The sequence below is a fragment of the Salarias fasciatus genome, chromosome 3 (assembly GCF_902148845.1).
Source record: "Salarias fasciatus chromosome 3, fSalaFa1.1, whole genome shotgun sequence".
NCBI classification, from domain to species: Eukaryota; Metazoa; Chordata; class Actinopteri; order Blenniiformes; family Blenniidae; genus Salarias; species Salarias fasciatus.
This window is the reverse complement of record NC_043747.1, coordinates 2,495,080-2,510,491: the sequence shown is the minus strand read 5'-3', so window position 1 is coordinate 2,510,491 and position 15,412 is coordinate 2,495,080. Positions and strand designations below refer to the sequence as shown.

The window sequence follows — 15,412 nt, the reverse complement described above, 5'->3', positions numbered from 1 at the left end:
GAACATGTTTTTTTTTTTTCAATGTCATTGAAATAAAACAGAAAACTTGAAAACGTAGGTTGACATACAAGGGCACTGGAAGGCTCCCATTGCTGACTATCTGACCATGCAGCGCTGTCTCGCCAGATACACTAAAGGTCTCAGTTGTTCCTGCACTGGAGGAACTTCATGCTCGTGGTCTGAGAGTGGTGTGCATGACAATGGATGGACATGCATCAACATCAGCATGCGCAACCAACTCGGCTGTGAGCTCAAGGGGAACCCCCACGAACCCCTGAAGACCTCTTTTGCACATCCAGAGACTGGAGAGAGAGTGTTTGTCATGATGGACGCCTGCCCTATGCTGAAGCTGGCCCGTAGCATGTTACAGGTAAATGCTGACTGTTCCAACTTATCTACTTTTTATTTTACAGTATATTGTTGTCATGTTTCCATTTCGATAATTACAACTATATGTGATTCTTCACATCTGTGTGCTGTGTGTGAGCTGTGAATAATGAAGATTCTGATGGTGATTCTGAAGGCCTACAGCCCATTCATGAGCACCACTTAAATTACAGTTTTTCATGATTGTCAACACACGTTTCTCAATACAACAACTGCTTTCTCAATACTGCACACACAAAACTGAAAACTGTACACACAAAACGCTAAGCCTGACACTCCCTTTGCAAGAAGACTCTTGCCATTGAATCTCTACACTGTTTCACAAAATGGAACTCATGTTTTTATTTGCTACACACAGTCGCATTTTCTAATGACACATACCATTCATTGAGCACACACCACTAAGCTTTTGCTGCACACTACCAAGCATTTACAGCACATTGTAGTGCAAATCTGAAAACACACTGGCCCTCATTTATCAAACGATCTTTCAAACGGGTGTATATCTGAGCGGTGAGCTCATCGTACGACGGGGCTCGCGTGGCATTACAGAAACTTCCGTACCTCGCCGATCTCAGCGTTTGAGTGATCGGGTGTTGGTAAATGCGGCGGCTGAATTTGATCGTCATTAACAATGTTCCGCCCTGAAATATTCATAGTTCCGAAGCCCCGCCCACTGAGGTCAAACACGGAAAAGGAGCGATTTTGGCGAAAAAAGAAACTTTGGGAGCTGGAAATGGATCCTCTCAGGTCTGAGGTGGAGGGGAATCAGGAGGAGCTCCTTGGAAGAATAAAAACTGAAATTAAAGGAGAATAGAAAAACGCAGTCTGGAGGAAGCCGTTCACGGCAGCGGTGTAGCGTCGCCCGGACGAACGGACACCGGCTGAGGTCTGAACAGATTATAGATCCGTTAATTTAACCCTGATGTTACAAATAATGAGGCTGATTCATGTTGTACAGCTCAGAGTTTTATTGTTTTGTTTAATTATGTCTCAAAGTCGGACAGCGGCACCGCCGCCAGGTCTCCTCCCCACAGCGGTGACGGTCCCACCGAGACACACCCAGCACCAGACCCGGTGCCGAGCAGGACCCCGGACCGAGCGGGACACAGGACCGAGTGGACCTATTGACTTATTGAAAGTTAAAAATCCTTTATTAAACCCACAAAGAAGAATTGTATTAGCTATTCCGTAAGGGCATCATTTTATTTTTTATTTATTTATTTTTAATCTGTCCTGATTGTGTGCTGCTTGTGCTTTATGGCGTGTTTGAGATGTGCTTTATAATTATTTTCACGCTCTGCCAGGTTTTTCTGCGCTGCACCGCAAGTCCGCACTGACTGAAACTTGCGTACACGATGTCAGAGCTGTCGTGAGATTTCATCTTTTCGAACGATCACGACCAAATTGATAAATAACCAACCCGTCTTTCATATGGACGTGCGACGGGCGTACGCCCATATACCACCGTACGACCGTTTGATAAATGAGGGCCGCAGCCTTTCTCAACTCTTTTCTCCGGCAGTCCGAACGTGCAGTATAAAGGCACCTTCCGAGCATGGTCTGCCCTCTGGTGGTGACACAAATATACAACCGTCCAACAGTAGAAAGCTGCTGAAATCTCCATCTCTGTAGAAAATGCATGTTCAAACCAAAAAACGGATTTGCATAATAATAATAATAATAATAATAATAATAATAATAATAATAATAATAATAATAAAACATGTCACAAACACATGAGCATTTCATCAGCCCACCTGTCGGGTTCAAAAAAACTTTGATTGTGCAGAAACCCGCCCAATCTGGCAACACAGAGCCTCCGGTCATGGAGCTTTGTTTTGCATATAATGTTGTTTGTTATATATTCTACCAGAAGAATAAGAAAAAACAATGTTAAGACAAAAACACGACACAGATTTTATTTTGAAATCACTCATTTAGGAGCACGTATCTACTGTCCTTCTGCGACTCCACTTACTTCTGTTTAGGTGGACACAGCAGGGCTCCGGAGTGAGGATCCTTGCTGAAAGCTTCCGGTCCGCGGCTGTGCAGCGGGGCCAGAGCGGACCGCAGCCGCGCCGTGGCTGCTGGAGCCCGGCGGCGCTCCGCGCATGGTACGCCGTCACGCACGCAGCGGAGCCGAACAGCGGAGGAACCGCCAAGACAAACAGTTCCTTGGAATCGAGTCGCCGGGAACCGGTTCCAGCTCTAAAAACGAATCGATTCCGGCGTGACGTCATCACATCTCCTTGACATCAAAGCAGGCCCGTTTGAAATGAACGCGACACACTTTTTCCACTCAAAACCAGCGAGAGACCAGCGAGAGACCAGCGAGAGACCAGCGAGAGACCAGTGAGAGACCAGTGAGAGACCAGTGAGAGACCAGTGAGAGACCAGTGTGAGACCAGCGCGCAGCAGTTCGTTCGATCGTATGATCCGTGATTTTCGCAGTATTTCCAATTCTAGCTCAGTTATGCATCCTTGGTAAGCAGTTCTGTTTCATTTTTCACTTTTTTTGAAGATGGTGCAGGTATAATTATTTAAATCTGCTAATGTGGGTTCTTTTACAAGGTTTATTTCAAAATGTGTGATTAAGAAAAGACAGATTTAAGTAATGATTTATCAATTAATGACTCATTAGTCTGAGTTCACGTTACTACAGCTTTTTAATGGTGATTAAAATAAAGAATAATGCATTTTGCTGTAAGGCAGTAGACCAGGTAGAGTTTCTTTGTTCCCTCAAGTCAAACATTTGTACTTCATACTATCTCAAGCATTATAGCTGACAGAAGCTGTAGCTTGAGAGGAAAATCACAGTTCGAGGTTACATGACAATATCACATGATAACAGTGATATTGATTCTGAGTTCTGGTGAGAATGGAGGTCTCTGAAACTTGACTTAAACGTTCATATGGTTTTCAGGATGAGGAAGACTCAGCAGTTTGGTCCAAGACCACCTCCCAGGCCTCAGCCGCCAAACCGCGGGGTCTCCAGCACCATGGAGCCCAGCAGCAAGGCTCCGCCCACAGGGAGAGACATCAGCCTGACCAAGAGTCTGGCGAGGTTCATGGCAGCTGCTGATGTCTATGAGGACCGCCTGACCACGATGACCAAGTAAGAAAAACACTTTTCAAGGGATTTTCTTTGATATATTGAAAAGCACAAAGTATTGACTGCATGCACCTTTGGTGAGCAAACGTTTGAAACGGTGTGTTTCGTTTCCAGGAAGCAGGTGGCCGAGTCTCTGGGGTCCCTCTTCACTGAGTGGCTGGATGAGATGTGTGTCGAGATGGTAAGAGAATGTTCTTTGTGTTAAAATGAGCCCAGAAATGGAACAGAGCTCTTGCTTCAGTGACAGCACTTTCTAATTGTAATGCTTTTTTCAGAATGTGGAGGAATCCATCAGGCGCAGCGCTGGAGGCAAGCTCATCCCCGTGGGCTCTCAGCTGCTCGGTGCAGAGGTGAAAGGTAACGGAGCTGATGCTTTTTCAACATTTCTTTCAGCTCAGTGCAGCAGTGTTTCCTGAATGTGGCCTCATTTCAATGTGTGCTGTTTCCCCAGGCTCTGATATCGACGCCGTCTGCGTGGGACCTGGCTTCGTCCAGAGGCACCACTTCTTCTCCTCCTTCTGCCGCAAGCTGGCCGCAAACAAAGAGGTCACCGACATGCTGGTGAGTAGCGTCTCTCATGGCAGACGAGACATTCTGGACATGAAAAACAGGTGTAAAAAGTGTTTTATTGTGAAAGAGTGACTCATTGAATCTTGTTGTGTTCAGGCCTTCGAAAAGACGGTCGTCCCGGTCGTGAAGCTGACCTATAAAGGAGAGAAGGTAACTGTCCAAACACCACCAGCACACTGTGGCAGTCACCTGTGTGTTTGTTCTCACGTTCTCACTTCATTTGTTTTTGTTTCCGTAGATGGACTTGGTCTACGTCCAGTACCCGGAGGACAGCGTCCCGGAGGCGGTGGACCTCATGGACGACGGTCTGGTGAGGGGTCTGGATCCACGCTGTGTGCGGAGTTTGAACGGTGAGCATCAGAGTGCAGAGACAGAGCGCTCTCTGAAACACCCTGGACTGGTTCCCTGCTGGTCTCTGTTGACACCAGCTGGTTCTCAGTGTTATTAATGTGACTGTGTGTTTTCCCTCCAGGCTACAGAGACAGCGTACAGATCCTGAGGTGTGTCCCCAACGTGTACGTCTTCCGCACCGTGTTGAGGATCATCAAGGTCTGGGCCAAAAGTGAGTAAAGCCCACTCAGACCTCCCACAGCCAGCTGGGGACGGGGGAGACTGAACATCCTGAGCATCATGTCCTCCGTCCTCCTCGCTGCCCGTCACATTCACACCCAGGATTCCATCTGACACCTTTGCTCCTGTTTAATCTTTGTTCTGCTTTTCCTCCAGAGCGCCAGATCTACTCCAACAGGCTGGGCTTCCTGGGCGGCATCTCCTGGGCCATCTTGGTCGCCAGGGTTTGCCAGCTCTACCCCAACGCCACCGTGGCGGCCCTGGTGACCCATTTCTTCAGGCTGTACAGCACGTGGTGAGTTAATCCTCTGTTTCCTGTCACTGGAGGAAACAGCTGGAATGTGTAGAGATGGTAGCAGAGCTGAGTTTCCACTGCTTGCTGAAAGTAGCAGATGATCATCAGAGCCTCGTTTGTGTTTCAGGGACTGGAAAAACCCGGTGCGCCTGAGAAATGAGAACAGGGAGTTCCCTTCCTGGGATTCCCAGGTAAGAAACATGAGCTTTCTTTCTGTACAAACAGTCGATGCAAAAAGCAGCATCATGATCCAGCAGGAAGAGGAATGCAACGCTTCTCTGTTGATTTCTCTGTTGGTGAAACCATGATGATACATTCTACCCTCTGTTTTCAGGCTCCCTGGAGCGACCGCTTCCCCCTGATGCCCATCATGACCCCAGCGTTCCCCCAGCAGAACTCCACCTTTAACATGGCCAAGTCCAACATGGCCATCATCTCCCAGGAGTTTGTCCGAGGTATGAAGGCTCTTTTCTGCTCCGTGGTTGAATCCCGTGTTGAATCAGACGATGAAGCTGATCAGACGCCGGTGACTCTGCTGCTACCAAACCTTCAGGGATGTGATTCTTGGAAGCCAGAGATGTGTTTTGTCCTAAAGCTGTTTCTCTCCCCTCCACAGGCTGGAGCATCACTGAGGGCATCTACAGCGGAAGAGCTGAGTGGGCCAGACTCTTCCAGACGGAGGACCTCGGGCAGAAGTACCAGTACGTATTGATGGCTGGAATGTCAGCCCAACACTCACATGTGCTCTTATTCTGAGTGGACAGCCCTTGAAGCTGTTCTTCTTCTGGTTGGTGTCAGTGCCATGGACTAGAAGTGTCCACTTCTCTGGATAATGACTGTAATGACTAATTATGACTGTAGAATTTCAAATATGACTCCTGTTGAGAAAACGTTTCTCTCTCTCTCCTTAAAGGCATTACGTTGAGTTGGACGTCTCGTACACGTCCGAGAGTCAGGCTCTCCGATGGTGAGTAAACCAAAAACAGTCTTCAAATCTTTGGCATGGCCAGGAACAGTAGAACCATGTTTCTGTGACTCGTCACTGGTCTTAATGTAGAAACAGAGCTGGATTCTGGTTTGCAGCTCCAGCGGCGTTGCGCTCTTTCTAAAGTTCTTGTCTTTTTTTGGCAGGGTGGGCTTAGTGGAGGCCAAACTCCGGATTCTGGTGGGATATCTGGATAAGGACTGGCAGATCTCCCTGGTCCGTACCATCCCAGAGCCCTCTCCAGGTCCCCAGAATCTCCACAACAGGTAAGGATGTGCCATTCTGAGGAAGACTTCATTCTTCTGTTGTGTTGTGTGTTGTTGTCTGGGCTCACGAGTGTTCGTGTTTTTGTGTGTGGTTCAGAGAGGAGAACCAGTCCTTCACTCTCCGGATGGTGCGAGGGAGGAAGGCGGGCGGAGCGGCGCTGGAGCAGGGCTTCATACTTTCTTTCCCCCGGACAGAAGCCTCCCGGCCTTGGGCGGCGCCCGGTCCAGGCTCTGGTTGGCGGCCCGGCCGTCCGGGTCCTTCTCCAGCCGCGGCACGCAGGTGCACCCCACCGGGATGGAGACGTAGACCTCGGCGCAGGAGTGTCGGCCCCCGGCGCAGGAGCCGGTCCTCCTCAGGGCGACGGAGGGAGCGAAGACCGGCGTGCTGCGGAGCCGCCGGCGGTCCTCGCCGTGCGGCCCGGCCAGGCAGCCCTGGCACAGGCAGTAGGCCTCCGGGATGCAGCGGGGGTACCGGGCCGGGTCGTAGGAGGTCCTGGAACCACACATTTATCCTCATCATAATCCTGAACTTCACACTTCTTCCAGTCAGGCTGGAGACCCGTTTACACGACGACGTTTCAAGAGAAAACTTGGGGCTGCAGGGGGTCTGGCGCCTCCTGCAGGGACCTGCGGGGATCTGCAGGTGACACTCACCTGTAGGCCCAGGGGGAGATGCTTATGGCGTCATTTCAGTGCCAAAATTCCGCGCGCAAAAAAATCATAATCGTGCACAGTTAAACCACTCTCAGTGCGCTCGCGATGCCTCTCCGCGCGCGCGCGGTCACTTTCTACGCGCGCGACATCACTTTCTGTGCGCACGCGATCTCTTTCTACGCGCGCGGTGACATGTCTGAGCTGTCTGCTCGCGGTGGTGTTGAGTTTTGGCACTCAGGGGGCGGGCTTCGAGTTGACGCCCCTCTCCTTTGTGATTGGTTGCTCTAAACTTCTACTGTCTTCCAGTCAGAGCCAATCAGAGGTTAAGTAGGGCGGGTAGTCATCGTTTGGCGGTAGAATTGGAAAACTGAGGAGTAAAATTGACATAACATAACCTCCATACAGTGATTTGATTACTGTGGAGGAGAAAGAAGGAATAAAAACGTCTTCACGGAGCCATCAAGGCTATCTGTCTGAAATGTATATGTAAATTATATTTGATTTATATCTGTTAGTGTTTATCTGTTATTCATCTAATTATAAATCTCTCTTAGATTTTTTTAAAAATTACATTTAATTTGTATCTGCTAGTGTATATCTGTTATTTATTTAAGTATATCTGTCTTAGATTTATATGTAAATTATATCTAATTCATATCTGTTAGTTTATATTTGTTATTTGATTATATCTGTCTTAAAATAATATTTAAACTCTATTTAATTATGTTGCTTAGTTTATATCTGTTATTCAATTATACCTATCCTACATTTATAGTAAATTTTTTCTCCTTTTTTCTGTCTTTTTCTCTCTCTCTCAGATTTCATTTGATTTTATGCCAGGATCAGTGAAGTACTTTTGCTTTTTTTTTTTCCTTTGTTTTGAGCAGGTGATATGTTGATAAGTTTCATAAGTCACAAAAGTAATAGACCCATTTGAAGACAGTAGAAGTTTAGAGCAACCAATCACAAAGGAGAGGGGGGTTGAGTGGCGTCAACTCAAAGCCCGCCCCCTGAGTGCCAAAACTCAACACCACCGCGCGAGCAGACAGCTCAGACATGTCACCGCGCGTGCAGAAAGAGATCGCGCGCGCACAAAAAGTGATGTCGCGCGTGTAAAAAGTGACCGCGCGCGCGCAGAAAGAGAGCACGCGCGCGGAGAGGCATCGCGAGCGCACAGAGAGTGGTTTAACTGTGCGCGATTATGATTTTTTTTGCGCGCGGAATTTTGGCACTAAAATGACGCCATAGATGCTGAGCAGGTCGACGGGCAGGCGGGCCTTGCCGTCGGCCGCGTCTCGTGCCGCCGTCGGGCAGGTCAGGTTGAGTTGGTCCCGCGGCTCCAGCTGCAGCGCGTGGTGAAAGGCGCTCATCACGCCCACCGAGAGGCGCCCGGACATCTGCTCCAGGACCTCCGCCCATACTGGGGACCTTCTTGCGGACGCGCACCGCTTCTGCCGGCAGGCTGTGCAGCATCAGAGCCACGTGCAGCAGCAGCAGGAGGAGGAGGGTGATCTGATGTGGCATCGCTGCGCCGCTGTGCCAAACTGCGCAATGTAACGCACAGCGTTCGGTCTGTTCTCCTCTCAAAAGTCGCTGCAGAGAATAAAGCACGTCTCCTTAATAATCTGGACGCTTCAGCGTCGCGTTATAATCCAGAAAACTGCGTCCTGTCAGTCCAGCAGCGCGCAGAAGGTCCAGTGTCCGGACGATGGAACCAAGCCGCGGGCGCGCTGCCAGGTGAATTAGTAGTTACTGGATGTAACTCCAGTTCTACGAGTAAGTGCGTGCCCGCCTACGGGCTTCGCTAGTGGCACACCTCCAATCTCTGTCCAATCCACTGAGACTATACAAAGCTCGACGCACCAATCCCCCGCACGCGATGGCGCAGCGCCACGCCCCACACCGAGGGTACATAACCTCGGATGGCGCTAAGCAAACCCTTCTTCTGACGTAGCAAAAACAAGGGAAGCAGACAGCTGGGCCAGCAGGTAGGCGGGCACGCACTTACTCGTAGAACTGGAGTTACATCCAGTAACTACTAATTCTACTTCGTAAGTGCTTAGCCCGCCTACGGGCTTCGCTAGTGGTACTCACCAAGGCGAAGGCCGTAGGTCGATGAATGTACTCCCAGCTGGCCTGCTGACGGGATTGGTGCGTAAGACGGAAGTAAACAAACCGTACGTCCAGAACGGCCGTAGAACTCCCGAAGGACGAGGCAGGCACCTAGCGACGTAGTGCGGCCCACGACGTACAAAGCATCGCCACAGCGACACACACACACACGCCGGCCGGGAAACCACAGCGGCAGGCGGTGAAGGGGGGGACCCCTGGCCCGCGTTCCACGCACGGGGAGCAGCAGCGAACCCAAAAACGGCAAGCGGCAGAACTCCTGCCCCTGCAACACCGTAAACAACATCCGCAGACCGCGGCAGAGCCGAGCGGCAGGCGGGGAACCCCTGGTCCGCGAGCCCACCCGGGACGCGGCAGCCAGGCCAAAAGGACCGAAACGGTTAGACGACCGAACTCCTGTTCTCGCCGAAAACCGACATGGCCACAGAGTCAGTGCACATATCCAACAGATACGAACGCACGAAGGTGGACGCAGAGGCCCAGGAGGCAGCCTGGCAGATGTCACTCACCGTGACCCCTCTGCACAGGGCCGCAGAGGCAGCCACACGTCGTGTGGAATGAGCACGAATCACTGCTGGTGGTGAGAGATTCTGTGCCTCGTAGGCAGCTGCAATAGTGGCCCCCACCCAGTGGGCGAGACGCTGAGAGGTCAGCGGGGAACCACGCCCCCGGGCTCCAAACCTCACAAACAGCTGGTCCGTGGTGCGAAAGCCAGCTGTGCGCTGGACATAAAGACGCAGAGTCCTGACCGGGCACAGTGACCGCAGGCATGGGTCGTCCCCAGACGAACCAGGCATGGAGTCAAGCGTCCTGATCCGGATCACTCGCGACCGGAAGTCCGAAGTGATCACCTTGGGATGAAAGGCCGGGTTAGGCCAGAGGTGCACGAGTCCCCCATCCTGGCTGAACAACATGCAGGATGGGTGGACTGACAATGCGCAGAGATCCCCAACTCTCTTGGCGGATGCTAGCGCCAACAAGATGGCGGCCTTAAAGGAGAGAAAGCGGTCCTCCGCCTGCTCCAAAGGCTCGAAAGGAGGTCCCTTAAGGCCCTCCAACACCACATGGAGGTCCCATGGAGAGACCACATGCCTGGGGGGGCGGTCGCAACCGACACGCCCGCGCAGAAACCGCTTCACAAGCGGGTGGCTGCGTGCAGAAAAGCGGCCGAAACCGCCGTGGCCCGCTGTGATGGCCGATGCAAACACCGCCAGGGTGGATGCAGCGCGACCGCTGTCCAGCAGGGCCTGGAGGAACTCCAAAACTTCACCAATGGTGCAGGAGACCGGGTCCAAGCCCCTCTCCGAGCACCACGACGTGAAGAGCTTCCACCGAGACCTGTAGGCCTTGACAGTAGAGGGGGCCCTGGCACTCTGGATGGTGGACACCACCGCTGGGGGGAGGTCTAGTTCCACCAGCCTCACCCGCTCAGCCTCCAAGGCAGGAGCCTCCCGCCCAGGAAGGGGCGGGACCGAAGGGCGCCTCCTGCCTGCTGCAGTGCGTCGGGCCCGTCGGGAATCGGCCACGGGTCCCCGACTGCCAACTGAACCAGGTCCGGGAACCACCGCGCACTCGGGGTGTCCGGAGCCACCACGATCACGTGAAGATTGTGCAACCTCACCCTGCGCAGCAGCGGGGTCAAGAGGTGGACTGGAGGGAACGCGTACAGGATGCCCGACGGCCAGCTCCTGTGTGCGAAGGCGTCTACCCCTAGAGGGGGGGGCGTCTGACGACCTGAGCGAGAACCAGAGTGGGCACTGTGCGTTCTCTGCACTGGCGAAAAGGTCTGCCACTGGGCATCCGAACCTGCGCCAGAGTCGGGCTGCGACCCACGGGGACAGGCCCCACTCGTCGTGGAGTGGGCCTCCCTGGGACATTTTGTCTGCACCGACGTTGAGGACTCCGGGCACGTGACGCGCCCTGAGAGACGCGAGGTGCCGGTCCGCCCACCGGAGGATCTCCGCCGCTATGCGATGAAGAGGGGGAGACCGGGTCCCCCCCTGCCTGTTCAGGTACGCGACCACCGTAGTGTTGTCCGTCCTGATGAGCACATGGCTGTCCTTCAGCCTGGCTTGGAAATGGAGCAGGACCCTCTGCACCGCCGTCATTTCCAGCACATTGATGTGAGTGGGAGTCAAATCTCAAGCACCGCCCACCACGTGGTGGTCTAGGGTGCTTCCCCATCCCGCGAGAGACGCATCGGTGAACACTTCGACGTGATGCGACACGCAGCCCAGGGGAACTCCTTGCATTAGGAGAGCAGGATCCATCCAATAAAGGAGATCCTGGCGTGCTTGGGGCGGGATCGGGAACCGTTTGCATCCGTCCCACTTCCCCACGCAGCGGAGGTGTGCAAACCACCGTTGCAGCCTGCGCATGTGTAGAAGGCCCAGCCGGACCACTGGGTGGGCCGCGGCCATTAAACCCAGGACGGTCCTGATCAGATGAACCCCGACCAGGGGTGTGGTCACTGCAGACCTCAGGGTCGAGAGAAGGGAGGTCTGTCTCTCCTCGGAGAGGCGGGCAGTCATAGAGAGCGAGTCCAGCTCCAACCCCAGATAAGCCATGCTCTGAGCTGGGGTGAGCGCGCTCTTGTGTCGGTTCACCATGAACCCCAGGAGCTCGATGTGGTGCAGGACCTGGGTCGTGTGCAGCACAGTATCCTGATGAGAGGACGCCAGTATGAGCCAGTCGTCGATGTAAGTGAGGATCCTCAGACCATGACGACGGAGGGGCTCCAACGCTGCTTCGACACACTTGGTAAAGGTGCGAGGGGCGAGAGAGTAGCCGAAGGGGAGCCGGTTGTATTGAAAATACCTGGTCCCCACGGCAAAGCGGAGGAAGGCTCTGTGCCTTCTGAGAATGGGGATGTGGAAGTAGGCGTCCATCAGGTCGATCGAAGTCATCCAGTCCCCAGGTCGAATGCTCTCCAGGAGGTGTTTGACCGTCAGCATGCGGAACCTCCTGGTGGCTATGTGAGAGTTGAGGACCCTCAGGTCCAGAATGGGTCTTACACCCCCGCTTTTCTAGGGGACCAAGAAGTAGGGGGAATAAAAACCCGAGTTCGCCTCTGTCGCGGTCAGCTCCGTGACCGCACCCCGGCGGAGGAGTGAGGCTACTTCTGCCTCGAGAGCGGCCGTCCCCGCAGGGCATGCGAGCCGCGTACGAAGGATGCCGTTGAAGAGAGGCGGACGACAGGCGAACTGCAGGGCATAACCGTTTCTCAGTGTCCTGGACAGCCAGGGAGAAAGCGGTCCCAACATAACACGCCACGTGTGAAACCGGAGCGTGAGTGGCTGTACCATGGCCAGCGGGGACGGCCCACCCGTCCTCCCGTCCTCGGGAGACGGAGGCCCCCGGCGAAAGGGCTGTGGAGCAGGCGTCCCCTGAATGAGAGCGGGCGGCCGCCAGGGGGCCGCGGACCGGCGCTTTGCTGGGGACAACCCGAGCAGAGGCAGCGCGATCCCGGAGTTTTCCGGGTCGCTGTCCTCGGTGCTGATGTCGGAGCCTTCCGGATCGCTGGCCGTGATGCTGAAGCCGGAGCCGGGACGCTCAATAGCGGGAGCCCGGGACGGCAGAGCTGCGCTGCTCCGAGGCTCCGCTGTGACAACACACGGGGAAGCCGAGGGAGCGCTGCCGGGAGCAACACCAATAAGGCCGGGATCGGGGCGCTTTACGGCGGACACCCGGGCCGGCGTGAGTCCGCCGCTCGGCGGAGAAACTCCGCTGGGAGCGGCATGAGTGGCGCCGGGGCTGGGGCGCTGCACATCGGCAGCCCGGGGCGTAACGGCACCGCCGCTCTGACGCCTCGTCATGCTAACACGAGCGGAGGTCGGCGGACAAACGCTGCTGAGAACGCTATGGGTGCGGCCGGTAACGGGTTACCCCACGGCGGGGATCCGGGCCGGGCCGGAGCCGTCGCTCTGACGCTTCGAAATGCTCACTCGAGCCGAAGCCGGTGGAGAGTGCAGCCTGAAGCGTTTGCGGGGCGCTGAAAAGACATCAGCAGCGCACCGCTTGCGTGACGCACACAGCGGGAAAGCTAGCGGCTCCAGCGCGCTGCTATGCCCCGCGTCCGCAGCCGCATTGCGGCCAGAGCGCGAAGAAAGCGCCGGTGAAGAGGCGGTTCCGTGCGCATTCCGCTCGCCATCCTCAGCCGCCTTATCGCGGAGCGGGAGGAGGGAGGGAGAAGGGCCCAGCCGGGTTTTGCACTTTTCGATCATGCTAACACGGGGGAGAGGAGGGACTGCTGCTCTTTGGAAGATGTAACGGGCCTGACGGCCTTTATTTGCATGTTTGCTGGCAGGTGCGGGTCGAGCGGACGGGGCGCTCCGTGTCTCGGGAGCGCGGGACCGTCTGGGCTGATCGGCGCCCCGGGAGGATCGGCGGAAAGACGGTCCGGTCTGTCCAGGTGCCGAGGTGCTCCAAGGAGCGGGACGCCGCTGGTCCGCGGAGCGGCGGCGGCTCACGGCGGGGCTGGAGGTGCGGGGCGAGCTGCTGCGAGCCTCGTGCTGCTGCCTCCAGGCGCTCGATGATCACCTGTATATCGGGCCCAAAAAGAGAAGAGGTGGACAGGGGGAGTCCCAGGACGCCCCGCTGGTCCCGCTCAGATAAAGAAGACAGACCAAGCCACAGGTGCCTCATGGCGAGCTGTGCGTTGGCCATGACGCGGCCTCCACTGACGGCGATGGCTCTGCACATGCGCATCAGGACTTCGGCCGTATTTTGGACTTCCACGATGTCTTCGGGGGAAAGCTGGGACTTCTCGTGGCAGATCTTGTCCACAGAGCCCAGGAGGAAGGTCATGTTATTGGCTAGAGCGAACGTCAGGTTGCCGCTAGCGTAGCCACGATCCAGGAAGCTCGCCATGCGCCTGTCCCTTTCCGACGGCAGCACGGGCTTTCCGCCGGGCCAGGCGGAGGATCGGGGGAGGAGGCACAGCCGAACGGAGTCCTCAATGGCAGGCACTCCGGAGACCGGCGGCCAGCCCTCCACACAAGAATACTCTCGGTAGCCCTTCACCGTACCCTTGGCGGCAAGTGGCGTACCCCAGTCCCGCTGCACGTCAGCTTGAAACGGCGGCACGGCGGGACATAGGACCACAGTCCGGGACCGAGCCCGTGACCGGGTTGCCAGCCCGAGTGCAAAATCACGCTGCACCGGCTCGGGAGGCTGCGGCGGCAGCGCGAGGCCGGTGCGCTCGGCGGCTGAAGTGAAGAGCCCCGCGAGGTGCTCCACAGGCTCACGGGGGAGACGGGATGCGGTGGAGGCGGAGTCGAACCGAGCCGAACTCCGTGACACAGACACGCTGCTGCTGCTGCTGCTGCTGACGCTGCCGCGGATCTCGGCCCAGTCGCAGGCGGCGGCGGCGGTCTCCTCGGCGTCGTCCTCACCGGCAGGAGCCGGGGAGGTTGCGCCCATGAAGGCTGCTCGCCGCTGGCTCTCTTCGAGTGGCAGCGCGAGGCAGGCCGGGCAGGAGGTCCGCTGGCGGTGATGCTGCCAGCCAAGGCAGAGGAAGCAGAGCTCGTGACAGTCCTGCACGATGAGCGGAATGCTGCAGGAGCGGCAGAAGAACGGCCCGACGCCCGATGGCGACTGGTCCCGGGCCAGCGAATCCATTCAAGTCGAATCTTGATCCGTAGAAAGAGGCTTCTAAGTCTCATGGAGATGCTGAGAAAGAAGAAGGGTTTGCTTAGCGCCATCCGAGGTTATGTACCCTCGGTGTGGGGCGTGGCGCTGCGCCATCGCGTGCGGGGGATTGGTGCGTCGAGCTTTGTATAGTCTCAGTGGATTGGACAGAGATTGGAGGTGTGCCACTAGCGAAGCCCATAGGCGGGCTAAGCACTTACGAAGTAGAACCGCGGGAACATGTTGGCGCCACACGTCCACTGTCCTCTCCAGGGACAAAAATCCTCTCAGAATCAGAACATGTTATTTCCTGTCTTGTAGCGGCCAGTGGTGCTTTCTGTCCCGCGCGTTTTAATTGTTTGTTGCGTAAAATCCGGCGGATTCGTGCGCGCTTTACGCAGACGTCTGAACATGAACCACACTGGCGCTCTGAGAGATCTGGTCCTGTCTTCATCCTCCCACCCCTCTCCTCATCCTCCCAGCTCCTGACGGGCGTGCGGGTCCACCCTGTTGGCACAGGGTTCCCTGGTTCTGGATCCTGGCTTCACACCAGACTCTCTGCAGTCAGCCCAGAGAAAAGCGTCACTTCAGCTCTGGTTTCAGAGAGAAACTATCAAGTCGAGTTAACAAAACAAACACAAATCACATGTCACTGCTATTATTAGTACATTTCTTTTCAGTGACCCTACTTCAGATCCACGCCATTACATCTTGTTGTGAGGCGAGATTTATTAGCTTCAGATGAAATAAAACGATCATCAGACGGTCCAAGATTAATTCAGTGCAGTTGTTTCTGCAGGAAACTCTGAATA

The 15,412-nt window shown here is 55.0% G+C and overlaps 1 protein-coding gene and 1 pseudogene across 1 annotated transcript; one reads left to right on the top strand and one right to left on the bottom strand.

The window, feature by feature from the left end:
• The first annotated feature begins 3,314 nt into the window (after positions 1-3,314).
• Positions 3,315-6,192, top strand: LOC115386152 (poly(A) polymerase beta-like). Its single transcript, XM_030088371.1, has 13 exons — positions 3,315-3,505; positions 3,617-3,683; positions 3,778-3,859; positions 3,954-4,063; positions 4,169-4,222; positions 4,311-4,422; positions 4,545-4,634; positions 4,799-4,937; positions 5,065-5,128; positions 5,272-5,392; positions 5,554-5,659; positions 5,851-5,904; positions 6,069-6,192. Exons 1-13 carry the CDS (start codon positions 3,315-3,317, stop codon positions 6,190-6,192), a joined length of 1,314 nt encoding a protein of 437 aa, XP_029944231.1.
• A 167-nt stretch (positions 6,193-6,359) lies between these two features.
• Positions 6,360-8,366, bottom strand: LOC115385869 (interleukin-17D-like; annotated as a pseudogene).
• Between the last annotated feature and the right edge of the window lie 7,046 nt (positions 8,367-15,412).